Below are 27,628 nucleotides of genomic sequence, written 5' to 3'. Positions count from 1 at the left end.
TCATTAAAAGAATTTCATTTACTAACATTTTGCATCTCTAACAATGAGATTCATTTATTCAAAGTGAATTTGGTTTTCTGTGAACAATTAACGTGCCATCTGAATGGGTTAATCTGCTTTCAAATCCTTTACAATGCATTGATCTCTGCTTAAGGGCTAGTATTACGAGTTAAGGCACTAAGTAAAGCACTACATACAGATAATTTCAATTTCAATTCGTATCGTCCAGAAAAACAACTCTTAACAAACACTACATATAAATAGACTATATGTACAAGCTAAAATGTGTGGGAGTGCTTGAACTCCTTTGTTCCGATAACGGTGATATCATCCGACGATATTCGATATTCGATATATATATATGATTCTTGACTAGCACGGTTGCACGCCTCCCGCCGGCGGCACTTGATTGGGATCATAATAGAAGACACTGGCCGTCCATGGCCTCGCAGCTCCGGCCACCATTTGTGGTTCGGCAACGGCCATTGTCTGGCAGCCACAATCCGGGCTTTTGCCCGAACCCTCCCCGGGAAACTCATTGTCCACCGCATGGGCACGAACCACTATCTGATGGGGATTGGTCACATCCACATTGGTTATCACAGCGGCTTCGTGCCGAAAACTGTATAATCTGTTCGTCAAATGCCCATCCATGTAAATCTAAAAAATATAGTTAAGGACTAAGTAAGAAATTTGATAACAAATTAGATGTTTAAATTCCCACCTCGTATCCTGATATGCCGCTACAGTCCTCCACTTTCCATCTGACATAGAGAGCGGAGCAACCCAGACTGGTAACACTCGAAATTTTAACCGGAAAGCTATCACCCGGTCCTGTCCTATTGGTTGCATCATTGGCCCTAATGTCCTATAAAACATATATATAGTTAATAGTTTTGGAAAGAATATGTTACGATGGTCACTTACCTGAGGCTTCACTTGCTTGTTGCCCAGCACACAATCCATGGCATGCATATCAACAATCATGGAGTCTATAAAGTATTTCTGGGAAAAAAATCAAAATGGAATTATAATAAAATATCAAGATTGCGATCGAGAGACTTACCATTTCGCATAGTGGATCGCACATGGCCGATCGAAGGGTATTGGAAACCGTCTTGCACTCTTCGTCACAGATGAGGGCTCGACAGTGGCAGCAGAGGCAACCCTGATCCGGTGGATTCTCCTGACACTGACTTTCATCTTCTTCAACGGGGCATTCATTCCCCTCAGGTGGGCATTCGTCGCTATCAGGACGGCATTCTTCGGGGCAGTCTTCGGGGTTTTCCGGACACTCTTCGCCTTCCGGGCACTCTTTGGGTGGGCATTCACTGCAATCGATTGGTCCATCGTCCTCCTCGCAAGAGTGCATTTCGTCACATAACCCACATTCCTGGAGAGCCTTTCGAAGGAGTTTCTCGCAAAGATTTCTCACCTCGGGTGTTAGGGGTCCATCAGGCAAAAGACCTGTACGCGGACCCCGTGATACCGGAATAGGTGGCTTCTTTTTAGCACAGGGATCTAAATTATATGGATAGGTAGCCCAGTCCGTCTCCACTTTGGTCCAAGGAGCGCATGAAACCATGCCGGCAAATGGACACTCAATCTGCTCTGGTTTTTCCTCCTCCTCAAGGGGCATCGGGTTCGTCGACCCCTCACAGATTTCCTTTAGAATTATGCTAGGGGTCTTTTGTTCCAAGTCATTGCCTTCCCTACAAGCCTCCGCCTCCATAATGTCCTGCACTTCCTTATTAATAAAGGCTTTAAGAGATTGACATAGGTCCGGCTCCCCTGTTATGTGGTCATCGCATTCACAGTCGCCTTTATTATACTCATCATCGTCTTCACAGTCCACGAAAACGTCGCCATCCAAGTCATCTCCCGAGCAGGTCAGCGAATTTCCAACGTCTAAGAAATTTTCCGTCCGACAAGGCTTGGGCTTCTCTGCAGGTGTTTGAGGACACTCGTCTTTGTCATCTGGCGGAAAGTCTGGATCCAGTTCAAAAGCATAGATATCGGTCTCTGGAACTTCAGGTTCTGGGGGTGGCAGGAAGCACTTGCGAAGATATTCCTCCAGCTGATGGAAGCACTCGACACGTCGGAGTGCTTTTTTTGACATGGGCTTCTCACCGGCTTCCTCGTCACCAGTGCGGTCATGTTGAGCCGCGCAGCATTCATCGAAGTTAGGACAAGGTGGACTTGGTTCATCGGCCGGTGCAATGGCGTTCTCTTTTTCCGATCTCAGAAGAAGCGTCATTTCCCGGAAGAGTTGTTGGATCATTGAGGTTCGAGAATCGCCGCAATCGCATTCGTAGGTGGTTAGTCTGTCCATTAACTGGAGGATGCGCTGTTTGCGAGTACAACACGACATGTCCTTCTGCCCGCAAGGATCATCTGGTGTTTGAAAGCCAGTGCCCTGATCTTCCTGATAGCACTGGCAGTTCTTAGTAACGCAGGCCGACTTAGAGGGATCATCCGGAGGAGGGTCATCGTCATCGCAAAGACAGCTACCGCCAGAGAGACTTCTATGCGTATGGAGACTGGTCTGGATGGGATCCGACAAATCGGAGGACCTATCGGAAGCATCGCAGTCACAGAACTCCTCATCATAGTCTTTCAGGCTCACTTTCCTAGAACGGAAAGAGACACTGGGATTGCATTGTGATGTCTGGTTATTGTCAAACTCGGAAAGCCCGCATGAATGCTGTATCCTGGTAGAAGGACACGGCTGGATATTGCTAGTCCCTGCGCATTCTTGGTACTCCGAATCGGCCAGTTTTGACATGTAATCTTTATTGCTCTTCTGATCTGACGCGCACAGACAGGTGATCTTGCCTACGATCGACTGGGATCTTGTTGTGGCAGAAGTCTCATAATCCACTCCAAAGGAGGGCTGACTATGTGGTGGGTTTGATTTGGTTGCCATACTGCGACAAGTAGCCTGGCTAGTCTGTGCGGCATTGCAAGAACATGAAACAGGCACTTCTTGCTGTTTATGGTGGCAGACGTCACTTTCCGGATCCTTTAGAGCGGACAACCAAGTCAACCTGCTTTGGTTCGGTTGTTTTTGGGTAGGAATACTGGTTAGGCTCTTGGATCTATTAGGCTTGGTTCTGGCAGGATCTTGCAAAGGAGCGATGGTTAAGGCGGTGCCATTGGATTGACAGGGTGCCATTGCCTTACTGTAGGATGGCCCGGAGACTAGGTTGCTTTGACCTGCCCAGTATGGAGGCTTGGAGCCACAAGTGCAGGGCTCAAGAAGCTCCTTGGTGCATTCTGTAATTGCAGTTTTGAACGAGCCACCCGGTGATGCCGCTGAGGCTCTCGCCGAGCTGGGCTTCTTTGGGCTAGACCGGTCCTTGTTATCTTGACCACATGGTTGGGCTTGAGAGCGGCACACACATGGAGTTCTTACTGGGGGTGGATCGGCGGACTTGGCTCGTTTAGGCTTGCACGAACATACCGGAACCTCATCCAGTTCTGGCTGAGATTCCGGCTTAGACTTCAGTGACTTGGGTGTGTGATGTCTTTCCAAAAAGGAGGGCTCATCTGTTTGCGAGGGCTTAGCACGTGGATCATCCATATCGGATGGCGAGGACTGGAGATTCGACGGTTTCCAGTGGTCTTTTAGGCGGGATTGCTCGGTCTGTTGGTGGCGGGAGTTGGGGTCGCTGTCGGAATGTCGCTCATCCTGCGTGTACATCAGAGCCGGGCATTCTAAGGATGAGAAGAATGGGAAACATTTCGGTTTAGTTTAAGATTTTCTAAAGGTAAAAAACCTATCGAAAATTAAAACTGAAAATGTTAAATAATATATTGTTTTGTTCTAAACTGCTGTTCTTGATTCCGATTAAGATCTAGGCACCTGGATTTTGTTCCTTGTTAGCATAGGTTTTTGGCCATGATAGAATCGACGAATCATAATCGATATACCTTTCAAAATCATCGAGTCTTAACCGCTATTTAAATCTCTCCTTCGTCTTATTAGATTCTTATTAAAATATATAAAAACGAACTGGATTTATATCCAGAAGCAGAAAACATAATAATCTAATGACTAATTGAGATGATTTAAGTGCTAAAGTATTTGCGGTTAAGGTTCGATAGGATGAACGGTCCTAACCGTTTCCGAACCGATACCGAAACCGATTCGGTTCGATTCCCCGGGTAGAACACACACGATTCGATTCGATTTGGTTCGATGGGCAAACACATTTTATTCGATTGAATGGACCGGGGGAGTGGGCCGTTCCTTGATCTCCGTCAAGCGGATCTCGCGACCCCGCGTTATATCCGGACGGGACCACATTTCGGCATGGTACAATTCCAGGAATTTTGCCTCCGCCTTTTCGCGGCACGGACAAAAGTCGAAGTAGGAGGTTTGACTGCACACCTCCCGATCTTCGTACTTGGTGAAGATAGTGCCGCGTTGGACGCAACGGCAGACTTTAACATTGACATGCTCCTGGTTCTGGGCGAAGGAGCGCTTCTTCCACGGACACATGCAGCAGCCACAGTTTCCAGGACAAAACACATTGCCATCCTCGTCCATTATAGGACTGGGATCGAAGCGACAGGGTGAACAGTTTGAGAACTCCTTGTTTTGGGGCAAGGCCAAGTAGTACCGTTTACTGCCTGTTGGCAGTTCTTTTGGCGGGTGTACCTCCTCCTTTTCCTCTGCCAATTTCTCCTCGCTGGGCACAAGCACTTCTGATTCATCCGAATCATCCGACTCTTCGGTTTGGTATTCCGGTTCTGGTGCTGGGGCTAATATTAGCAAGTGATCCGACTTGGCCACGGGCTCCTCCACCATCGGCAGTTCTTTAACTGATGGAAGTGAGGGTACCGCTGGAACTGGCTCTGGTACGGGCTCCGGAACAGGCAGGTAGCAAAGTGAGACTATCTCTCGTGCCTCCGGATCGTACCAGTGGCCACAGTTGGCCCTTGGGCAACAGTGGTAATGCGACGTTGAGTCCCCACAGCTGCCCATATAGGCCGTAATGTCGGACCCATCGGTTATGTATTGCCAATCGCATGGATGAAACTGTTTGCTGGCGGATTTACCTGTGGTGGGCCTGGGTGTCCTCGGAGCGGAATGCATCCGCTGCTGGGAGCGGCACTGGCAGATGGAGTCCTTGCGTTGCCTGCTGGGCCGCTGTTGCTTCTGCTGACAGGTGGCCATCTTGCCGCTCTGCGGATTAAACTCGAGTGGCATCTGGACCGTAACGGGTTTGCCGTGCAGTGGACAGCCGGCGCGACTCTTCTTGGGGTCAACCAATCGAGCGGTCAGCTCCAAGGTGACGGCACATGGTTGGTTCCAACCGCCGCCCTTATCGAAATTCTTGAGCAGCATCTGTGTGGCATTGGCTGCTCGTTCCAGGGCTTCTCGTATCGCTGCCGGGTCGTCGAACTTGCAACGACTGGTGGCACTGCGGTTCTCCCTCGGCGTACTCTCCGGCGAAGCATTACAGTCAAAGAAGATATCCTGCTCGCTGCGTGTCTGCTGGAAGTTTTCACCCATGAAGAGCAGTTGCGCGGATTGAAATCCTTGTGCTAGGGTCATGGAGCTCTGGTTCACGATGCGACTCCGCGAGTATTCACTTTGAACCATGCTAGGCTCGGGGTGATTGCTGGCGAGTTCCTCTTCGTCCATGACGGTTGAATTGATAGAACTGTTTTACCCAATTCAAGCTCCAGAACTCATTAAATTTTTAGGTGTGTGTTGCCTTCTCGAATGTGTCTAAAAAACTAATCCGAAAGGAACGAAAAAAAGTGACAGGAGGGGAAGGCTTTTCGAAGCTCCTATGGTTTTGCAATATTTTGAATTTTTAAATTCAAATCTGCTGATCTTTTTCGGCGGTTAATAAAGAGTTTTTTGATTTTATGCAACCTAAAATAAACCCTTCGATTAATCCATTAACCCATTAAAAAAAACAAAACTCATTGCCTAAAGATTCGTAAATTTAGTTATGGATCAATTTCCAAGAATATGAAACACTTTGAGAACATTAAAAGGGCGGTGCAAACTATGAAGTTCACGAGCTATGATTCGGCTTCTGGCAATCGGGGCAAACCTCCTCCTTGCTGCACCATCTCACACTGGACCTCCTCTGCTTGGACTTGTTCGAATTTCCAGGGTCATTGCAGCCGCAGAAGGTGCCAATCGACTTGGGTTGGAAGATGTTAACCTTCACCTGGCCACTTTCCGGATTCAGTTCAATGGGCAGCCTTAGGGTCACCGGATCGCCATGCAACTTGCATTGCCTGTCCTTGGGACAGGGACACTTGTCGTCCGTATGAAGACGGGCACTAACCTCCAGGGTTGCCGGATAAAAACGGGTCATCGAAGGGCGTGTGGGCACGCAATCGGTGCCGCCATAGCACCTCAACAATTGCTGGGTGGCATTGGCGGCTCGTTCCAAAACGGCTCGAATCTGGACAGGATCATCGAATCGAGGCGCCTGCTTACAGATCACCTCATCGCCACCGCCCACTGCCAACTCCGAAGTGTCCTCTTCATCACTCCGGCAGTCGTGGAAGGTGTCCATGTCCTCTTTCTCGGCCATCATTATGCTGAACTACTATACAATTTTGAATAATCTGAAAGCTACTGATTCTATCGAAATACCAAGGGGCTTTCCCAGGGAAAACTAATCTCAAGGCAATGTTGATTTGGGAAAGAAAATAGAAAGGAAAGACGTTTCCTACTGATCTATCATTAGCCAGCCAAATGATCAGGCAACTATAATCAAAGTTAGATTGTTGAATCTGAAGATCGCATATATGGCAGCCTTTAATTTACATTTATGTGGGGAGTTTTTACATCGAAGTTGTGAGTGTGGTGAATGTCCTCATTTGGGACTCCTGAACAACGTGGAATTGCTACGCTCCACGGGTATGTAGACGGTGCAGCAGAACTCCGACTCCACCTTTTGGTTGTGATAGAACACCAGTCGGCCAAGGATAACCTGCTCGATGTCATCTAAAAGCGGCGAGGTGGCGGGCTTAAGGGCAGTCTTTAGGCTACGCACACATTTAAGAGCGGCCACAAATCCCTCGTAGCTCTCTAGGGATCCTTGGTGATTCTTTTCCGTCCATGTGTCCTGTAGAAACTCGAGATGCTCACGGAAGTCTTCTTCATCCTCCCACAAATGAAGAAGGCGAGTCCGGAAGGTAGATAAATCGAAGTAACCATCCACGGAGCCTTGAAGAAGATTTATAAAGCACCTAGTTCTCTGGGGCATCAGAAGTAGTCGCTGTTCCACACCCACATCAGCCTGTGTTCCTGTCTCAATGGTTTCTGGTTGGACCTGAACTTCCTGCTCACTGCAAGACGGCGTGGCCTGAATCTTCTCCTCTGAACTTGTCACCTCGTTCGTTTGTACAAAGGACACGCTGGCTAGTGATTCCCAGTCATTATTGACAACTTCAGCATGCAGGGAGTACAGGGAAACCCCCGATCTGGCCGAGTGGGCCGTGTGAACTGACATTAACGAGTGGAAACTGTTGCCGGAGAGGCTTTGTTGGAGCGGGTGAAGCTTAGATCGGATGCGTTGACGGTAAATGCGCCTGAAGATGAAACGACGTAACATGGATCGCTGGTGTCGTTGTGGGATTGGTTGTTCCTCCTTGGCCTCCTTCTGACGCTTTTTGCTCTTCTTGTCAGCAACCAATTTATCCTCCAAATTATCATCCTCTATGATCAGTTCCCTCATCTCAGGGGGTACCTCAGAGATTATCTTTTCATTATCCTTCGGCGATTTAATTACCGTCAGTTGCTTAAGATTGGTCCGGCTATCCGCTCCTCCACGGAAACGCCCCGGTTTTTGAGCGGATTGGTTGACCTTAAAACCCCTTGACCGGGATGAGGATGCCTGAATACTTAGATAACTTTCTTCCTGACTTCCCTGACATTCTTGCATGACCTGACCTTCTGGACTTCCTTCACATGCCTGAGTTTCTTGAACAACCTGACTTTCTATACTTGTCACAGTCGATAGACCTGTTCCACTTAATCTAGTTGTTGAGACATCCTGGACCGAGGCCCAACTGGAGTCTTCATGTTCCGCTTCAGCTGCCTTGACCGGCTGGCTGGGAATTACACTCACCTCGGACGGACTCTGGGAGAGAAGGGTGTCCGCCAGATGCTTCACGCTGCAGGCAATCGCTTGGAAGTCCTTGTGGAGGGGCAGATCAAAATCACGGCCCTGCAATAGAAATACAGAATAAGGATTAGCAAACGATCTATTAATATGAGCCCTAACTCACCTCTAGGTCGAGCAGAGCTACACCAAGTCCTTGGCTGGCGGCCTGCAGACTTGGGACTTCATCCTTTTTGGCCCGCTTAGCAGGACTGTCATAGAGCTCATCCGCCAGGCTGTAACCTTCGGGAATAACGCCCAGTTTTCTTTCCATGAGCTGGCACTGTTCGTCCTTGGTACGTAGCTCGTCCTCCAGGCAGCGTGCCCGTTCTTCTGAATCCTTCATCTGCGTTTCCATCTGGCGGATCTTGTTCTCCAACGTGCCCACCTCTTCCTTCAGTTCGCTATTAGTCACCTCAATGTGCATGTATTCCTTTTTGATGTCGAAGATCTGGGAGCGCAGAGCATCCGTCTCCTGTCTCAGCTGATCTTCGGTGTTCTGCTGGACCTTCTTGGCAAAGGTCAGGTCATCCATTAAGGCCTGGCTCCTTCGCCTTTCGGTTTCCAAAGCCTCTGTTAGGGGCATCTTGTTCACTGCCTCCAGTTCTATTTTGGCCATCACGCTCTCCATACTGCACTGCAGGGTGCGATTTTCGGTGAGCAGATCGCGGTGCTCCTTGGTCATGCGAACCAGGCAGGTCTTTAGTGCCTGTTCGCCCTCCTCTAGCTGTTGGATCTTTTCGGTGGCAGCCCGGGAATCGTCCCTCAGGCAATCCTGCAACTGAGTTATCTTCTGCTTAAGACTTGCCTCCTTGGATCGGTAGGCCTCCTCACGCTCCTTGTACTGCTGCTCCAAATCGACCCAGTGGGAATCAGCCGTCTCCATGGCCTCGTAGTGCCTGGCATTGAGCTCTTTGAGTTGGCTGCGCAGGCTCTTGATTTCCTCTTTTAGGTAAGTGACCTCACGAGCCTCACCGGTATCGGTATAGCCCGCTTGACGGAGGCCAAAGTCCGTTGTATGAATTTTAGCGCTGGAAGTTTGACCACCTAAGGCTGAGCTTGTATAGCCCGAGGAGAGACGGGGACTGACTTCCGGAGAGGATACGTTACTGCCCATCTTGGCTAATGATAACAAACGATAGAACAGTAGCAATGGAAGCGATCTTCGCAGATCCTGAAGCTCTTTTCTGGCTTGCTTTCTTTCGGTCTGCAAATGCTCTAACTGGGTTTCAGCTGCCACAAGATCTTCACGCAGGATCAGAACCTCTGCCCTGCAATCTTGATATTTGGCACCCAGCGCTTCCTTGCCAAACTCCAACTCCACGTTGCGCTGGCGAAGGATTTCCAGTTCCACCTCGTTGCGCTGCAAATGAAGTCGAGTGTCGTTCTCCGCCTCCTCGAACTCGCACTTGGCCTCCTCTAACTGGGCGTTTTGTTCGGTTAGCAGTTCCACCCGATCACCTAGGTCCTTGAGATCCTTCTCCAGCTGCAGTTCTCTCTGCAATCTCTGGGCCAAGTGCCTTGCCTGGGTCTCACCACTGCTCTCGTAGATCAGGAGCTTGCCCTCAAGCTGCTCCAATCTCTCCTGGTAGAACTGCAAATGCGGGTGACTCACAGGATTCGAAGGCAGATCGCATTCCACAAACACTCCACTCTCGCTGAGGCTGCTGCTCTGCCAAGAGCTAACCTGGCTGCAGTGCCTCTTACTGGGCGTAGGCGGAGCTGTGGGCGTGGCACAGTTGCTATAAGGCTGAACAGTGGCTACGATCCTGTGATTGTGACTCTGACTGTGATTGTGACTTTGGGTTGGGTTGTGCCTCCGTGTAGCTTCCGTCCGGTTCTGTGTGATGGAAAACGAAACAAAAACTTGAATTTTAGGAACTCCTTAGTCCGAAACTTTCATAAGTGTTGGTTAAAACAAATAAAGATAATGAAAATAAGTTGGCTATCAATAAATATATTGTTTTTTTTGTTCTGTTTGCCAAACTCTTTATAAAGTTTCTACGGTTAACTGACAAACATAAATGAGCCATCTGGGATAAAACTCAATCTATCTTTTCTCACCTGATCGCCTGGCATCATGGCATCCAGATCCAATTGCTGGACGCACTGCAGCAATTGCTGTAGACAGCGTTTGTCCCGGTCCTCCAGTTGCTGGGCAGACTGCTCTAGCAGATCCTGCAGACTCTGGCAGTGGCCCTCGCATGTGCTCTCCATCTAGATCAAATCGGATTGGAAGCAAGGATAATACAATTAGATATATTCTTCTTGTTAACAGTTAGTTAGGCAAATTAACACTGGCTTTATGGTCCGCTGCCGACACTGACACACTCTCATATGCACACCGATCTACGACTAATTTCACTTTGCTAGTTACTCGAATAATTACTTTTGGTTATTGCAATTAGGCGAGTGAATTGGATTTTCAAGCTGAACGACTTCACTGCTGCTGCTGCCTGAAACTGCCAGCTGAAACTGTTCGGCTCTAGAAATTAAACGTACCGAAACTGAAAAGCAGCAGAAATTATTAAGGAAAGGGGTGCATCGAACGGGGGATACCCACTAAGAAAACTTTTAGATTACTTCATAGCTTTGATGGGATATCCCATTTATAAGGTTTCGTAATAAGATTGCTTTTCATTAATCAAGTTTTTAACCAGACGTATGGCTTGTTATCTTTCAATAGCCTATTATACCCTTACACCACACCATTTAATGGGCACCACTAAGGTGTGGGGCCAACAAAGCCTTTTGCTTGATTTGGTTGTCTATGAGTAACGACAAAACACTCATAAGTATAACAAGATACATAGATGGCGGCCACTTAGGGCTCTACCCTTATAAGAAGCGTTTTAAGCGCTTGACTCTAATTTGGCTAAAACAACTCTTTAGACCAAATCATCTACATGGCCAAATAAAAAAGCAACATTGGCTAAGTTAAATTGTAGGCGTTGATCGCACAGATTGATGTTGTGACATAAAGTGCAGACTGGGTTCAGACTCACTAACCATTGGAAAGTTTAACCACAGATTTCAATTCCTGAATATTTTATAACACTGGCTAATGAGTTAGCCATCAACTGCGGCTGCTCCAGTGAAACAATTTCAATTGGAAAATACAAAAGATTGTTGTTGCCGTTAAACCAAAACAATTTCCGTGCTGGCTTAGATGCCAAACAAAACTGAGAGACTTCGGCGCCAGACCAACTTGGCCAACAACGTTAGCTCTTAGCTCTTAGCTCTGAGCGAATTTGAGTCGGCTTCGAATGAATGGCTCAATTCATTCATAAACCCAAACAACAACAACAAGATCCAAGCCAAGTGAGTCATTCGCTCGAGTGGTTTCACAAACTGGCTTTCGAGTGATTCGCGGTCTGGGTTGCCATTTCCTTACCTTATCGCTATCATCTTCCAGCTCCAGTATGCGAAACTCGAGGAGTTCATTCTGTTCTCTCAGCTCGCTGGTCTCGTCCTCGTAACTCGTCTGCTTCTCCTCCAGCTCCTGGATTCGCTGCATTAGCTCTGCGATCTGTGCCTGCTTTTTCCCACTGCACATGACCGCCTTTTCCGCGGCATCCAGTTCTTGTTTCATCAGCTGCACCTCCGTTTGCAGGCGTTCGTTCTCCTTCTGGTACATTTCCGCTTCCTTTTGCAACTTGTCGAGGTCCTGCAGCTGCAAGTAAGAAAGCGGGGGTGGTTTTAGACAGCACTTAAAGGGAACTATGTGAGAAACGGTGGGAATATACCCCAAAGAAGACTTCACAGTTCTGGAAAATGTTCTTATACCTGTACTCATCTTATATTGTATTGCATATTCGAAATATTTCTAATGATAAAATGTCTTATTTACTTTTCAACATAGACATTTAGCGAGTAATCATATAGATGAAAACTTCAAGATCTCTCAAGTAGAAAACAGAAGTCTATTAAGCGAGAAGTACTACCTTTGCGTTTATGAATGTTATGTTTATACATAAATCATATTTTCCAAACTATCATTAATCATTGGATTTAAAGTAAACATCTCATGCTAAAAGTCTGATGGATTCGTGTTATTTTTACAGACCAATTTGAAGCTAGTCTACCTGCTGACGGGGATCTTGGTACTTACAGTCTGCCAAATCACGCCGCTGTCGGATCCGCTAGATGGCGGCTGCGGGCTGATGGAGGGCGGGGCCGAGGACAACGCCGAGTCCGTATCCGAATTGGAGTCCTTGAGAAGGCAATTGAGAGAGAGAAGAACGCGGTTATTTAAATACCAAAGTTCAATGGAATTTCTAAGCCATGACTCACCTTCGATTTGGCTGCTGTAGTATGGCTGGTTAGCAGCGTCGTCATCCAAGTGTTGGCCCTCATCTCGTCGGGGGCCCTCATGCGAGTAGGAGCATGAGCATGAGCATCATCCAATCCATTCGGCTGGCTGCTCTTCATTGTTGTGCGCATCTCGAGCGCTGATTTATGTGCATTTTTCGTATTGTTGATTAGCTCAATGTTCTTGAGTTGGGTTATCTGCGGCGGGAAATGGAAATGGAAAATTAGAAAATGTCGTGCCATAGTTACATTTATTCCGCCACTCTCCATCACTCGTTACCCACGTTTTCTTCGGGGCGACCTGGCCCAGAATGGACAAAGCAATTAACAAAAGAATCTGTTTTTCTTTTATATATGTTTTTTATCTGGTCTTCGTGGGGCACACACACACATGTGTATACCACATACTTGGCCCCCTCTCACTCCCCAAGAATAAAGAACTGAACGAGAACTGAAAAGAACGCTCCGCTTTGCGTCGTGCTCTTTACATGTGTGTTAACAGTTATGACTTGATTTCTTGCCACAGACACACATTTCGCTAAAAAAAAAAGAGCCAAATCATTATTATGGACAGGTACAGGTTGCTTTTTGATCCGGACAATGGGTACCAGTGGGTCCCCAAAAAGTGGGTTCAATGACATGGCCGAAAGATCAAAAAGGTGGCAGAGGGAAAAGGTGCGTTTTATTGTCGGATTAGTGGGGCCAAGGCACTATCTACCATCCACTAACCACCATTGATCCTGGTCGTGATTCACGAAACTCCACGCACAATTGAAGTTTACCATTCAAAAGTTTGGCTTTATCTTTGGGTCCCATCACGATTTTCATGGTCACGATGTGCCATCCATCTGGCCTGTCAGCTAATTAGCCTCTAAGCATACAGCCAACTCGAAAATCAAGCAATTCAAACCGAACCCAGTTCGAAAAGCCAAATCACTTTCCAATCAAGCAACGCCCAGTTATGTTTTACTTTCATGTCAATCTCATGTTTTATATAACACCCATAATAGCAGTGTTATTATACGCATAATGCAGCATTATGCTAATTTGTGGGCCTCGTTGGACATGAGTGTGTGTGCGTGTGTGTGTGTGTTTTGGGGCAGGAGAAATCATTAATCAATTGTGAAACGAGGTGTAGTACATATACATATATGTATAACCAAAAAAGGTTTCCAGAGAGCTGTCAGTGCAATGACCAACCGTACATCGCTTCATTTCACAACTGACCGCACTGGGAGAAAAATAATTAATAAAGATTGAAATGATAAATGCACTTTAAAAGTATGACTACCAACAATTTCTTTGAGTGCATGTATCTGGGTTGCCTTTTTATTATATCTTTCTGTAGATTTGCATACCTATAGGTATCTTTGCTTGGCTGATTTTAATGATATCATTATTTGTAGTAGCTTTTCATTTTCATTTCAATTAGATACCTATCTCGATTGCTTTTCAAAAATGGTAAATAAGTTGTATTAAGCCCAGATACATATTATATTTAGAAATATGTGAATGTGCTCGAATGGTTTTTCTCAGTGCACAGATACGTTTATGAGAGTCCAGGGTCTGGGCCCAAAATGGAGTTGGCTTTGCTGAAGTATTGCTGATGGCGTTGGTGTCGCATGCCTGCACGTCTTCGATTGAAATTATCGGCTGTCGTGGAGAGGCCAGTTCGAGATCGCCGACCGATACCCAGACCGACTGAGCTAACCGTTATGGTAATTTCTTGGATCGATTCCAAAAGAACTTTTTGCATAACGGCCGGTTAACGAACTCGATCAACGTGCTCGGGGCGATTAAGCAAGCAAGTGGCGTGGATTGCCAACAGACAGGCAGCTCGAGTCCCAATCACAGTAACCCATTCCAGTTGCCAACCTCCCCCCCCCTCAATATCTTCATACCAGAGGGGGACTCTTTTTTTGATGGCTCTATTGATGCCATATGCAGATTGCGCTAAATGCAGCGTCGACGTTGCGAGACGGAGATGCGCCATCGGGTCGATTTCAAACGCTCGATGGATTGTTTGTAAATCTGTCGGCAGTCCCAACCTGCTGAGCCATATACGATGCGGAGATACCCATATACTGAGATACTAAGATACACAGACACTTAGATATACCGAGATGCAACGATACGAAGATAGTCGGATGCACATGGGTGTGTTTATGTCTCGCTGTCGGTTTGTTTGCACAAGCCGCGGGCCAAGTGATTGTGATTGTGTGAAATGATTTTCCTTTCTGCAGACAGGTTTCACTTCGATCGGTGCAACTGCCACTGCAACGCCAGCTCCAACGTTCCGGGTTCGACTCCCCCGGCTCCGTGGACGATTACGTGTAACAGCAGCCATCAAAAGGCATCGCCGGTGCCTTAAAAACAGACATGCCCAATCTAATAGCACTCGAGATGCCTTCCCCGGAAACAATCGACCTGAATTTCCGATCAATTTCAACTGGTAACCATATATGAACCATTATCTTCGTTCGTTCTAGTAAATTACTTTTGTTAAAGATTTCTCTTTAATAAAATTATATCCGGAACAGACGTGTACTTGTTGTAACTTATTGATTAGCATCACAGAACATTACTAAAACTAAACAAATTTCCTAAATTTTTAAAACCCTTTTTAATAATTCTGATAGCTAATATCTTGACCAACACTGTATGTACCAACTAGTAGGTATATTTTTTCTTATATTTGCATTTGGCATTGTAATTCAGGTTTGACTCTGCACAAAGGCACTGCTTTGATTTGATCTTGCGAAAGCGAAAGTTTATATGCGCTAATGAATTATATTGTATTGCAGATGGTATATGGGATATGGTATTGGTAAATGCTATATGCTATATGCTATATGGTATATCGTATCAGGAGGGCCAGCCAAGTGGAACTCCCGCCCGATGGGATAGGCTAATTGAACTAATGAATGGACTTTCGAGGCCCTGTTGACATATGTATATGCATTGCAACGATATCGGGGACTAACCGGGGAGTCCAACTGTGGCTCTGATAGCCGTTTTCCGTTTTTGTTTTATTTCCGATGCCGATGCCGAAGTCCACGTCGAAGTCAAAGCCTTTCCCTTTCGATCTGAGATACCACAAAGAGGTAATTATTCATCCGTCGCGGCCTCAACTGTTTTTGATGATGGCCCCTTTTGTGATCGAAAGAAAAACAAATTTGCAAAAACTTTATAGACCCCCGTGTGGCAGAAATGTCAGGCAGCAAAGACTTTTGATATCGCCGATTGATTGTTAATCATCCAAGATGATCTTTTAATGGTTTTTGAAAGTGGATTAAATTGGTGTCGATAAGCTCCAGTTTTCTGTTTTTTTTTTATCCAAGCAGTTTACAACGCATTATTTTGTATTAATTTAATAAGTGTGTTTATCGATTGGTGCCAGCTTACGAAATCAAGCTGTATCTTTATAATGGTGTTAAGTGATTGGTTACTAAAACACATCTTAAGTTCAATTAATAGAAATCACATGGAAAAGCGGAAACACCAAGGTGAATAGACTAGACTCCTTTCCCTTTTTTCAAAAAGAACATCTTCGCTTTATGAATTATTGAGTTATAATAATTATAAATCAGGCGGCAATCTGACAGCTATACGCCCCACCATTCCATTCTCATAAATCAGATTTCCCACCGCTGGCTCACAATAAGCTAATTGTCTATGGAGTACGCGTCGTATGAGCAATACCCGTGAAATGAGTAACAAGTGCTACCAGAAATAGGAATCACTTAATGGCTTATACTACATATAAATATTTGCTCTGGCTATTTGGCAGTGGTCAATTACCTTGACATCCCTCCGGTTGTAGTAGTAATCCATTGTCAGGCGTTTCTTTGCATTATTCCCAGCATATGAAGGTGTTTTGGATTTTGTTTAACAACAAAAACAAAGTAACAAAAAAAAAACAATTAACCGCAATTTTCAAGTTTTCGTCAATGCTGATGGCATATAGTTTTCACCGTAGTAATTTCACTAAAACATCGAAATTTATAGACACATTCCGGCAAACGATTCGCGATTTGCATATGGTTCACATTTCCATTTCACACACCCCTTTTTCTCTCCCATGCCGTTTAGTTTGTTTTTTGTGTTGTGATTACTTTGCATATTGGAAGCGTCCGGAGTCCGCAACTGGCGTCTTGTTTTAGCAACATCATCATCACAATCATCATTACCATCGCTTCGCTTTTACTGTCGTTTGACGATGGCGATGGCTATGGCCATGTCTATGTCTATGGCGTTGGGAAGATGGGGATGACTAAATTTTTGCAGGCGGCAGAGGTATAGTCATATACCTAAACACCATACCCCCTACCCATACCCATACTCATAGTCATAGCAACATATCGTATTTAAAATAGCGTTAACATTTTAAAAGCTTTTCACTGACCCCAATTGGTGGTGTGCACACACACTCCCCACAACAACCGCACACTTTTTTTCTTTTCCTTAAAGACTCTTAACTCTTAGGGGAGATTGGTGGCGAGTACACATGGGAAAACATCAATCAATATAGTGAAATGATCAATATACAAACATCTTATTAACTTCCACACTTTTGACTCAAAGGGAAACTATTACTTTAATCATGTGAAAAGATTATAATGATATGCTGCTAAGTCTTTCTTTAAGCATAGTATAAAGTAATTATCTTATCTTTAGTTTTTTTTAAAGATAAAAATCTATTCAAACTTGTAGAAAATAAAAAAAAATATGCAAGCCAAAATAATTAGTAAGTTCGTGTTGGTATGTTTGGTGCTGAAACTGTCGTAAAGTTTAATTTCATAGTTGTATAATTTTTACCATCTCTTTTTTAAGTACTTAATAAATTGTTAAGAGTTCCACATTTTTTTAGCTGCCTTCAAGAAACGTGCATTGTGTTAAAACTAAGTGTGGGACTAATTAATAAAATCTTTTATGGGGTAATTAATGGCTCAGACACTTTTATTGTTTTCCCGGGTTGTTAGCCTTAAGGGGGTGTTTTTTTCATTTAAAACGTATTTGATATGTTATTTCTCTGCGTGCATTTATTGATGCCGCATTTATTTCTTGTTGCAAGATGACATCGTTGCCCGATTTGTTGATGATGTTGCTGCCACTGCCACTGCCGCTGCTGCTGCTGCTGCACTTTGCTATGCAAATGACTCCAGCTCAGATAGAAACTAGCTCACTGGCCGACATCCGATCGCGGATTAAAGAGATCTGCCAGATGCGAACCCCGTTCTTGGATTGCGATTGCGAATCCGAATCTGAATCCGATCCACACCCATCAAATCAAGCTGTCATGGACCAATGATCTCGGGATCTTGGATCTTCGTAACAAATTCTCAACTACTTTGCCAGCAATGAAAAACAATTACGATCAGGCGCGATTAATGAACTGTAAAATCGAATTCGATCACTGGAACGTAACTATATGGCTCTATGGCCATATTGCCACAAATCACGATTTGGAAGAGGGGCAAAAAGGAGGCGACGGTGTGTGCGAAAGGCAATTAATTTTGAACGTTTTTGGCATATTTCACTAAACTATAGTGCGAAGTCGGTGAAATTATGGGTGTGCGTGTGCGTTAGACAATGCCAAAGAGAAAGACAAACTCTGAATAGGTTTTCCTATTCAATATTGTAACGATTGTTTATTGTGTATGTAACCGTCAATGTGTGGCATTTGGTTCCTTCATTTTTGGCATACAAAATCAGACAATGCACTCTGCTATCCGACTTTTCATTAGCGCTTCTTTTCAAAAGTCCAACGATTCTGGGCCGCAAAATTTCACTGCTCCAACTCGGATATATACCCATTTGATTTGTGCACTTCACTGGCTGTATGTTTATACGATTTTCTATATATATATATATCTTTTTTTGGAAACTGAGTTTCAGATTGAGACTGAGGCACCTGCGACACCTGCGACCGCTGCGAACTTAAAAACCGAACTGACGGCCATTCATGCGAGCGGTAAACTCTCGAGCGGCGGGAGAGAAAGTGAGTGAGTGAGTGGTGCGAAAAACCGGCTTGGAATCGACCGCTCTACTCTCTCTCGTTCTCGCTCTCGCCAGCGATCCACTTGCAACACTTGCGCTGCTGCAACTGCAACGCTGCAACTGCCGCAGCAGGTTTTTTCTTTACTTTTTTTTCTCGTTTATTTTCGTATATGTTTCTTTACGTCTTTTTTCTGCCCACCGCTTATCGACGCGGCGATTGTTGTCTTTGCCATTCTCATAACTAACGCAAAATTATATCATAGATCATGCCAATAGTGCATAACCACAGGTAGAGAGACATGCAGAGACAGCTGGAGAGATACTCCGGCAGGCAGCTGCAGATATATGGATAGATACACTTGGATCCCGAGATACAGATACTGTATCTGGTCGAGCTCTTAACTTTTAACCCGACGGCTCTCAGACAAGTTCAAGTGCTGCTGCCCCCCACCCAAAAATCAAAAAAAAAAGTTTAAAAAGCCAAAGAAATAAAATACAGGCACAGGCAGACAGAAAGATATATACAGACTCACCTCAGGTGTAACTTGAGCCTGGCGTATGGGATTTTGCTCGACTATATTTGTATCTGTATCTGGTTCGGTTTTAGCTTTTGTTTCTTCTCCCGTTGGCTTCGAAGTGGGTTTCTTTGGCTTTTGGCTCGTTTCGTTGGGGTTCGTTTTGGGTTTCGTCGTCGCTGGCACTTTGGCTTCATTCTGCCTCTGCTTCTTGGGACTCTGCAGGGCCAGCAAGTCCTTTCTCAGTTGTCCTATATTACGTTCTTTGGTCTTTATTTCCTCTAGCTGTAAGGAGAGGTTTTAAAGATTAGTTGGAAACGCTGTAGAGCCCTGTAATGTTTGTTTTACAACTTGAAATGATATCCACAAGGTATCTGATTACGGCAATGTTTAGTCTGTAAACCAAAATGTATACCTGATCTCTGGGAACTTCTTTTTCGGGAAATCATAGAAGAGGAAACGCCAATGATGTAGTATCAGATGTCAGGTGTAAATATTTCACGAAGTTTATGTTTATGACTTTACTTTATTAAAGTGCAGTATTCTCTAAGAGCCAGTAAATCCAAACGTTAATACCATGATCACTTCATAACGTCTAGTTGACAAAATGACCTGTTTTCTTGCTGTGCAAATTCAAAATGCATGTATGAATTTCAATGGTCTTATGAAAAGTTGCCCGTCCGCTTCTGAACCGCCGGGTTCCATTCGTTACCGCTCATCCCCTCCCTCCTTTTCCCTTCTCTTTTTCGGCCAACTTTTTGGTGACCCGTTAGCAGCCGCTACGCACAACTTACCAAACGTGTTATTTCAATTTTTGCTGATTTCTGTATGTGAGTCAATCGGTTTTCGTACGCGTTCTTCAATTGCCGCATATCGGCAGCCTTGAGTCTATCAGCCTGCCCCATAATCTGCAAGAAATTGTCGATTCATATACATATATGCGTGTTGCCAACTCTTGGATACGGGTAACTCCCCCTCCTCCAAGCAGCGGGAGAGGCCAAAAGCAAGTTAATCCATGCTGTTAGTTTGCACTTTGCGATTAGGTCGCACGTCCATTAACCAAACGAGACACAAAAACACACAGAAATGCTACAAAAAGAACGGGAAAGGAAAGTTCTTGCCACGGTCGAAGTATCGCATACCCTACCCTATATATGGTAAACATATTAAAACAGAAGACGAGAAAAAATATACATAAAATATAGAAAACCACCTAAAGACTTTCACTTAATGGCGTGCTAAACACTCTTTCTAGCACCGAAAAGTGTTTGGGTAAAATGTAAATTTAGAGGTTTAGATTAAAGATCTAGCAAACTTGTTTAAGGAAATTAAAAGGTTCTAAAATAAGAATATCCTTTAGAGGGTATAGAAAGTGCAAAAGATATGGCACAATATTTGCTTAACGCCCTTCGTCGATATGGCAGGCATTAACGAAATTGCTATATCGAAATTGGCTCTGGGTATAAAAACAAAGGTGACATCCTGCTGGGCAAACAGTTGGCATTGCAATGTCCATCCACCGGCTAAGACAGCTTCTGATCCTGGTAATCTTGGCCAACATGGCCTGGGCAGGTGAGAATCGCATCCCGATAAGCGTCAAGGAAAGTTCCAATCTGATGGTCAAGATGAGCGAGATCCTCTGCAGAGCTCGGATCAAAGTGCTGTTTGTGTATTTTGAAAATCAAACCTCACACGAGCACACGGGTCAGATTTTAAGGGAGGTTACCAAGTGCGATATATCCTACATATCACTAAGGTAAGCACTGAACTCTTTTTCCAGCAATATTTGAGTTTCCAAGTGAACTGATTTTCAAGAACAAATAACCCAAACTATAAATTTTCTTGTATTTTCCTTGGCAGAAATCAAAATGGACCATTGGAGGCCGTCAAGGATGATGGAATCCTTATGTACATGGTGATGATAATTACGAACATATCGCAACCGTTGGAGCTTTCACTCATCCGGAAGAAATCAGCTGCCAAGCATCGATCGCATGTTTTCCTCTTGGTGAGAGATGCCAATACAGTTTCCGACGCTTGGATGCGAGCCAGTTTCCGGCAATTCTGGAAGATCTGGCTGCTGAACATCGTGATCCTCTACTGGCGAGATGAACGACTACATTCATATCGCTATAACCCCTTCACGGACAACTATCTAATACCAGTAGACAACAATCCAAATGGTGTACCCACTTTGGAGCAACTATTTCCCAGAAACATACCCAATATGCAGAGAAAACCCCTGAGGATGTGCATCTACAAGGACGACGTGAGAGCTATTTTTTGGAAGCAGGGAATTATTCTTGGAACAGATGGCCTGTTGGCAGGCTATGTGGCTGAGAGATTGAATGCCACCATGATGATAACGCGACCTCATAGCTATAATAATCACAATCTAAGTTCAGATATTTGTTTCTTTGAGGTTGCCAAGGAGTACGTGGATATGGCCATGAACGTTCGCTTCTTGGTCCCGGATACCTTTAAGAAACTGGCGGAGAATACGGTTTCCCATATGCGCGATGATCTCTGTGTGATTGTTCCGAAGGGCAAGACGGCTCCTACGTTCTGGAATATATTTCGATCCTTTGGAACATCGGTTTGGGTTCTCATACTAGCTTCTGTATTGGTGGCAAATGTATTCTGCTATATCCTGCGGGCTGGAGTGGGTGGTGCTTCCATGCAACTGTTCGCCGGAGCCCTAACTATGCCCATGACCCACATCCCACCGAATCACTCACTCCGACTATTCTGTATCTTTTGGCTTTATTTTGGTCTGCTCATCTGCTCCGCTTTCAGAGGAAACTTAACCAGCATGATGGTGTTCCAGCCCTATCTGCCGGATATAAACCAATTGAGTGCCCTGGCGAGATCTCACTATCACATTCTCATTCGCCCGAGGCACGTAAAACACATCCAGCATTTCCTTTCTCTAGGGCATAAGTACGAGGCTAGGATCAGGGAGCAAATGTTGGAAGTTCCTGATGCCCAGTTGTACGAAATGTTGAGGAATAACGATATAAGGTGGGTACTGTAATCCACTCCAATCGATTTACTGAAACCTAACTGAAACTGGAACCTTTCCTTGATATAAACAGATACGCCTATTTGGAGAAGTACCACATTGCCCGATTCCAGGTGAACAATCGGATGCACATGCACCTGGGCCGTCCACTCTTCCACCTGATGAACAGCTGCCTGGTGCCATTTCATGCCGTTTACATTGTGCCCTACGGATCGCCTTACCTCGGCTTCCTGGATTCTCTCATCCGGAGTTCACATGAGTTCGGATTTGAGCGATATTGGGATCGGATCATGAATTCAGCATTCATCAAGTCAGGTGTAAAAGTGGTGAACCGTCGGCGTGGCAGAAACAGTGAGGATAAGGTGGTCCTCAAGCTGCAGCATTTCCACGCCGTATTTGCACTGTGGCTAGTGGGGATCGGGTTGTCATGCTTGGTGCTGGTCTGGGAGCACTTGACCCACAACTACAATTGGGCGGTAACAAAGCGGCGGCACTAACTATACTATATCGCATGCAACATGCAATGTGATGATGGCGATGATGATGATAATGATGATGTTGTTGATGTGGCATCCACTTACCTGGGTCTTCTCCTCCTTGTTTCGATTCGCTTCCTTCAGCACGGCGATCTCGTTAGTCAGTCTTTGGATTTCATAGTTGATGAGGCCATCGGCGGTCACATGAGTGCCAGCCGAGTCTGGGCCAGATTCAGCGGCCTTCTTTATTCCATTGCTCTTCTTGGCAATATCCAGCGTGTGCTGCAGCTTCTTTACTTCGCTCTTCCACCGACGACTATCTGCGTCGTTTTGAGCTCTGGTGGAGAGGAAAACAATTAGTTTTTGATTAAGAATTTCCAAAAAAAAAAAAATCACATTATTATCAGGTATCTGGTAGCCACATTTAAAACATCAAAGATTGGCTTTTAAAATTGCCCTCAAAATGCAAATATTAAATGTCGAAAGTTTTAAAAGCTATATATGTTATCATGAGATTTCACAATCTGTAAAAATTTCTATAAATCCACAATTAAAGCTATTTATATATGCACTGAATCTTATACATTATACTTGTTGGCTGACAGATTAAATTTCTTAAGTTACTGATTGTTGATCACCGCTTAAATCAAAGGTCAAGAAATGTCGCAATGCAAAAATGCGCATTTGAGGTACTTTTTAATATTTTATTATCAGTTTCAAAGTACAGCTTGAAGTAAATTTTCAACCTTTTCCCTTCTACTAGAGTACCTTACATCCAATTTTCAGTAACTACCACAAAACTCACCTCAAGGCTCTTACTGCTCCGCGTTCTGTGATCAGACTGGACTTTAGTTCATTCACCTCCAGACGTAGTTGCTCTGTAAGGGCATTTAGCTTCTGGATGGTGTCCAGATTCTCCTGCAGCTTTCTCTTGATCCTCTGTGGAGGTGCTGCAATCACATTTGTGGTCGTTACACCACCAATTATTACGGGTCTTTCCCGTTCCCGCTCTTTTTCTGGCTTTACTATTTGCTTAGGTGATCCTGTGGATGACACCTTTTCGGCCTCAAAGGATTGCGTATCCTTGGGTCGCAATTTACCGCGACACTGCAGCTGGATGCCCTCGATGCGGGTGCGCTTCTCCTGATTCACCGTATCCCCAACGGAAGTTAGGGAGGTGCTCAGTTTCTTCTTTCGCTTCAATTTATTTTTGGCCATTGTTTGCCAGTCTTCGATATCGTGCTTCTCCATTTGGAAGCTCTCTTTGGAGTTGGACTTAGAATCCGTCCTGCGAACCACAGTCCCATTGTGGGGCGACAGGATATGAGTGGTCCTGCTACCATTACATCCCTTGCTAGAGGTCGTTTTTGTTTGGTTTTCAGCCATTTTTATGTAACTTTAGTATATAAAAATGTTGCCGTCGTTTATTTTTGGGTTTCTGCTTTTTCAAGTACTGCATATGCGGTGTGCTCCGACCCTGACGAAAATCCCTGCTACACTTCACTTGGTCATCGTTGGATTCTCCTTAATCTGTAATACAAAACAAGGCAGATGGTTATAATAGATCCTTAAATAACTTGGTTATCTGTTTTATATCGGATAACTCATTGTTATATGAGTCAAGGCAGTTGTCATTATATATGATTAATACAAAAGAGATAAGTGGCAAAAAGCTTTCTGTGATTTACTTTAAAATATAAAAGTACAGCATTAACTTATAGCATATAGACATCTGCCTTGAAAAAGATTTCAGAACTCAGAAAGAAGTCTTTGCCCGCAAGAAGGTTATTTCTTCAGAACAGCGAAGATTCTCCTTTTGTCTGACTGCATTTCAATGGCTTCTGTTTAGCCGTTGACTTTTCAACGCTTTTCTCCGCTGGCCTGAACTAATCAACAAGTATCCCCCGTTATTGATTTCCACGGAAAAGCTTTTTCTTTCATTTCGCCACAATGGGTCGGGCACACATGAATGAAAAGAAACATATAGGCACCCTGGGACAGGGAAATATGTAGTTTACAGTGCGAATCGCATTGGGCTTACAAACTAAACTGGTCCCGAATGGTCTTTCCTAATGACGTCATGTGGCGCGCCTTTTTGGAATACAACATGTACATAGAGTACATGTGTTTATATGACTTTTCCCTCTGGGGGGCTCTTTACACGCAATAAAACTGTTTTTCATTACTATTTTTTCTAGAGCAGAATTCTTTGCATTGCTCCCACATCCGCCCGAAAGATTATAACAAAGCATCTATATATACTGTATGGGGTGCACACACGACTGGTGCCCTCAGTTCATAGAATGCTCTCCGAGAGTTCTGTCCGATCATCTTTATCAAGGCCACGATCTATGTATATATATATAGAGCGACAGATGTGTGTACTTAGCAACCTTCTGGCGCTTAATTGGAATTTGATTTGTTTTTCCAACACGATCCATTAGGTGTTAAGAGGGAGTGATTTGAGTGTGTGTTACTTAAGTTTATTATAGTTTTGTTAGCTGCATAAATCAAGGAACCAATAGTTTAAAAAGAGCTATAAATTTTACTTTTAAGACCTATGTGTAAAGTTTATAATATTGAAAAAGAAACCATAAAAAGAATCTGATCTTAGGTTGACCTATTAAAAACTATATTTATTATAAAAAAATGATTCAAAATAAAAGTATCTATATGTTACACTTTCACCAGTAGCCTTATAAACGAAAGTCATATTTATTTTATGGTTTTGGCTTACAATATTAAGTTCACTTTTAAGTTCTTTAAAGCTGGAAGGCTAGGGGATATGAATGGCTCTCATGTTGCATTTAATTTAATTAAATTTGAAACCGCTGCCCAAGTCAACTCGTTAATAAAGTGTTTTTGGGACGACATACACGCCATGGTGACATCACAGCCTCGGTGTGACCGGCTTGGATGGGATTGGTTTTTGTTCGAGCGAAGCCACCCACTCGGTTTCCATCCATCGTACACATGGCCAGATGAAAGTCTCTTTTCTGCTCTTTAAGCATGTATATTTTCAGACATATATCAATTTAAAAATATTGCCAAACGATGAGTCGGACAGCCGTCGAATGTACAGTTTTTTTTTTTCAGCTGAATCACTGAAGATCACGTATACGCACCATTAGCTGTGAAATCCTTGGGCGTCGTAGACCAAAGTTTGGCGTGCCTCAAACTTGTATATATCTTTCTTCACTCACTCACTTTACTTGCCCGACGATGTTGTAATGTAAACAGTTTATTAACTGCGAGATTTCCACTATTTCTTGCAGTGCAATGACGTCAATACGTTAATTTTCAATAGACTTATTTTTTTTCGCGCACAAAGCAAGTAAAATATTGTCGGTATGTAGAGCAGTTCTTCGACAATTGTTTTTGGCGAAATTTCCTATAAATTTCTTTTAAATAATTCACAGAGTTCGTTACAGGAAGTTCGCGATGTTTTTAATTAGTTACACAAGTTCGTCGGAATATTAGTGAGTAATGTTTGATTCGTTTTTGGGAGTATCTTAATTAAGTGCAATCAATTTAAATTGTAAATTAAAAGAAATGGTGTTCTGTACTCTATACTAGGTAAAATTTCGTTTGCTCGGCGATAGCAGAGATCTTTCGTTTCGGCCGGACACCGATTGACTAACTCGGCCCCTCGAGCTTTCGCAAGCTCTTTCACATTTGCCTCCATTTCCATTTAATTAAAAGGAGCTTTGCCATTTATTGATGCAGTTCTTGGGGTTGCGGGGCGCTAAAGCTCAGGCATATGTGCGTGCCCCGAAGAATGGCCGACACAAAGCCGGAAGAGGCAATTTGTTGAAAGCCGAATTTCCTCCCGGTTCTCCTATTCATAACAAAAACAAACCAGCTGCCTGCGTATTAATAACCAAAATATCCAAACAACCCATGAAGTCGGTAAGAATAATAACACACCGAAAAAAAAGATAACCGAATCGTTGATTGATCGAATTATAAATCAGGAAATGTAAAACTTTATCAGGTTTGTAGATATGATAAGGTATTTATTACTTTAACAAAAAGGTGTAAAAAAGAATTAAATCGCTTTTTAATATATTTGCCAAGTTTTCTAATCTTAATAAATATGTTTGTAGCACTTCCGTGAACTATTTTCTTCTGTATTATCACAAACCATTTGTGCTAGTCTAAGATGAAGTGCAATCTAAAGACGTGCTGTTGAAACGTGCAAAAATAATTACTTGTTTTATGCCATAAATAATAACTGTGATAATAAACATTGCTGTTAAACATTTTAGACGGGCAATCAGAGAGCTTTTTAAATTATCTCAAGATTATTAACCCAATTTAAATGTAATAAATTTATAGTCACTGAAAATCTTTTATCTGGTGCCCTTCTGTGCAAGCATATCTTTATATAAATGACCCTCAACAGCTGAAACTTCACAAATCACATACAAATTTGACAATCGGCTTAACGACGCGATGAATGATGGACACAATTAGAACACATTCCGATTCCAGTCTGTCAACAGAGTGAAAATCTGAATAGAAGCACAAAAGGGGAACAGACTTTGCACTATGATTGGAATGTCTTATCATGTGGGAGCTTCAATACACTTTACTTACTCACTATTTGCATTTCTTATAGCCGGTTTTCCGAGTCCGAGAATCCTGACACGTTTCGTAATCACTTCGTGATTTTTGGTCTAATAGTATCCATTGGCATCTGTTTTGGTCCGTTGTCGTCGTTAGGATGAGTCTTGGGCAACTAAAATTCCAATTCCACATGACCGAATTAGATTTAGACTGCCTCCTTCCATTTGAACCTAATTGCGGTTGAATGTTCTAGCGTTTTGGCCTTTAAATGACTCTTTTATTCCCCATTAAATTGCTGCTCGGTGCACAACTCACTCAAGTTGAGCGGTAGGAACAAACTGAAGATGCGGCGCACATTCTAAAATGGAATAAGCGACATGCGTGCGTGCATCGCCAAATTTATATAAATAGAAAGAATCACAAATCTATATTTGAAGTTAGGAGAAATTTCAAAAAACCGCTCACAGGTCAACGGTGACGTCACAAAGTCATCGATTTATTATTTCGATTACTAATGGTAGCCGTTCAAGCATTCATGCATGTATTTAATAAAATGTATTGTTAATACTATTAAAAATTCATAAATTATTTAAA

The 27,628-nt window shown here is 43.9% G+C and overlaps 4 protein-coding genes across 9 annotated transcripts; 1 reads left to right on the top strand and 3 right to left on the bottom strand.

Moving 5' to 3' along the window:
* Positions 1-17: 17 nt before the first annotated feature.
* Positions 18-5,728, bottom strand: LOC108109489. The gene is made up of 5 exons (XM_017218024.2): positions 5,065-5,728; positions 1,067-3,717; positions 928-1,005; positions 725-868; positions 18-660 (listed from the first exon to the last, which is right to left on the bottom strand). The coding sequence occupies exons 1-5, from the start codon at positions 5,651-5,653 to the stop codon at positions 373-375; spliced, it is 3,750 nt and encodes a 1,249-aa protein (XP_017073513.2). The 5' UTR covers positions 5,654-5,728; the 3' UTR covers positions 18-372.
* Positions 3,606-27,375, bottom strand: LOC108109488 (intracellular protein transport protein USO1). Of its 6 annotated transcripts, XM_017218019.2 has the most exons (12): positions 25,591-26,090; positions 23,271-23,995; positions 22,571-22,802; positions 19,762-19,875; positions 18,986-19,252; positions 12,435-12,650; positions 12,253-12,354; positions 11,536-11,814; positions 10,206-10,358; positions 8,269-9,981; positions 8,109-8,207; positions 3,606-3,717 (listed from the first exon to the last, which is right to left on the bottom strand). In XM_017218019.2, exons 2-12 carry the CDS (start codon positions 23,849-23,851, stop codon positions 3,703-3,705), a joined length of 3,771 nt encoding a protein of 1,256 aa, XP_017073508.1. In that variant the 5' UTR covers positions 23,852-23,995; positions 25,591-26,090; the 3' UTR covers positions 3,606-3,702. The 6 variants fall into 6 exon arrangements, with proteins under 6 accessions (XP_017073508.1, XP_017073509.2, XP_017073510.2 ...); XM_017218020.2 differs by lacking the exons at positions 3,606-3,717; positions 25,591-26,090 and adding an exon at positions 27,065-27,375 and having other exon boundaries at positions 6,770-8,207; XM_017218021.2 differs by lacking the exons at positions 3,606-3,717; positions 25,591-26,090 and adding an exon at positions 27,069-27,375 and having other exon boundaries at positions 6,770-8,207.
* Positions 5,944-6,678, bottom strand: LOC108109401. The gene has a single exon (XM_041819216.1). The coding sequence runs from the start codon at positions 6,567-6,569 to the stop codon at positions 6,036-6,038; it is 534 nt and encodes a 177-aa protein (XP_041675150.1). The 5' UTR covers positions 6,570-6,678; the 3' UTR covers positions 5,944-6,035.
* LOC108109490 lies at positions 20,476-22,558 on the top strand. The gene is made up of 3 exons (XM_017218027.2): positions 20,476-20,723; positions 20,828-21,988; positions 22,063-22,558. The coding sequence occupies exons 1-3, from the start codon at positions 20,476-20,478 to the stop codon at positions 22,484-22,486; spliced, it is 1,833 nt and encodes a 610-aa protein (XP_017073516.2). The 3' UTR covers positions 22,487-22,558.
* Positions 27,376-27,628: the final 253 nt, after the last annotated feature.

This window comes from Drosophila eugracilis, unplaced genomic scaffold (genome assembly GCF_018153835.1).
Source record: "Drosophila eugracilis isolate 14026-0451.02 unplaced genomic scaffold, ASM1815383v1 contig_47, whole genome shotgun sequence".
NCBI lineage: Eukaryota > Metazoa > Arthropoda > Insecta > Diptera > Drosophilidae > Drosophila > Drosophila eugracilis.
This window is presented reverse-complemented; position numbering and strand designations above follow the sequence as displayed.

Coding starts and splice junctions, on each gene's coding strand:
- LOC108109489 (XM_017218024.2), bottom strand. CDS start 5,653: ATGGACGAAGAGGAACTCGCCAGCAATCACCCCGAGCCTAGCATGGTT. Junction 869..927: donor ACAAGCAAGTGAAGCCTCAG/GTAAGTGACCAT, acceptor TATGTTTTATAG/GACATTAGGGCCAATGATGC. Junction 661..724: donor GCGGCATATCAGGATACGAG/GTGGGAATTTAA, acceptor TATATTTTTTAG/ATTTACATGGATGGGCATTT.
- LOC108109401 (XM_041819216.1), bottom strand. CDS start 6,569: ATGATGGCCGAGAAAGAGGACATGGACACCTTCCACGACTGCCGGAGT.
- LOC108109490 (XM_017218027.2), top strand. CDS start 20,476: ATGTCCATCCACCGGCTAAGACAGCTTCTGATCCTGGTAATCTTGGCC. Junction 20,724..20,827: donor ATATCCTACATATCACTAAG/GTAAGCACTGAA, acceptor TTTCCTTGGCAG/AAATCAAAATGGACCATTGG. Junction 21,989..22,062: donor TTGAGGAATAACGATATAAG/GTGGGTACTGTA, acceptor TGATATAAACAG/ATACGCCTATTTGGAGAAGT.
- LOC108109488 (XM_017218020.2), bottom strand. CDS start 23,851: ATGGCTGAAAACCAAACAAAAACGACCTCTAGCAAGGGATGTAATGGT. Junction 12,651..18,985: donor AGGCTCAAGTTACACCTGAG/GTGAGTCTGTAT, acceptor TTCCCGCCGCAG/ATAACCCAACTCAAGAACAT. Junction 8,208..8,268: donor TAGCTCTGCTCGACCTAGAG/GTGAGTTAGGGC, acceptor TTTCTATTGCAG/GGCCGTGATTTTGATCTGCC.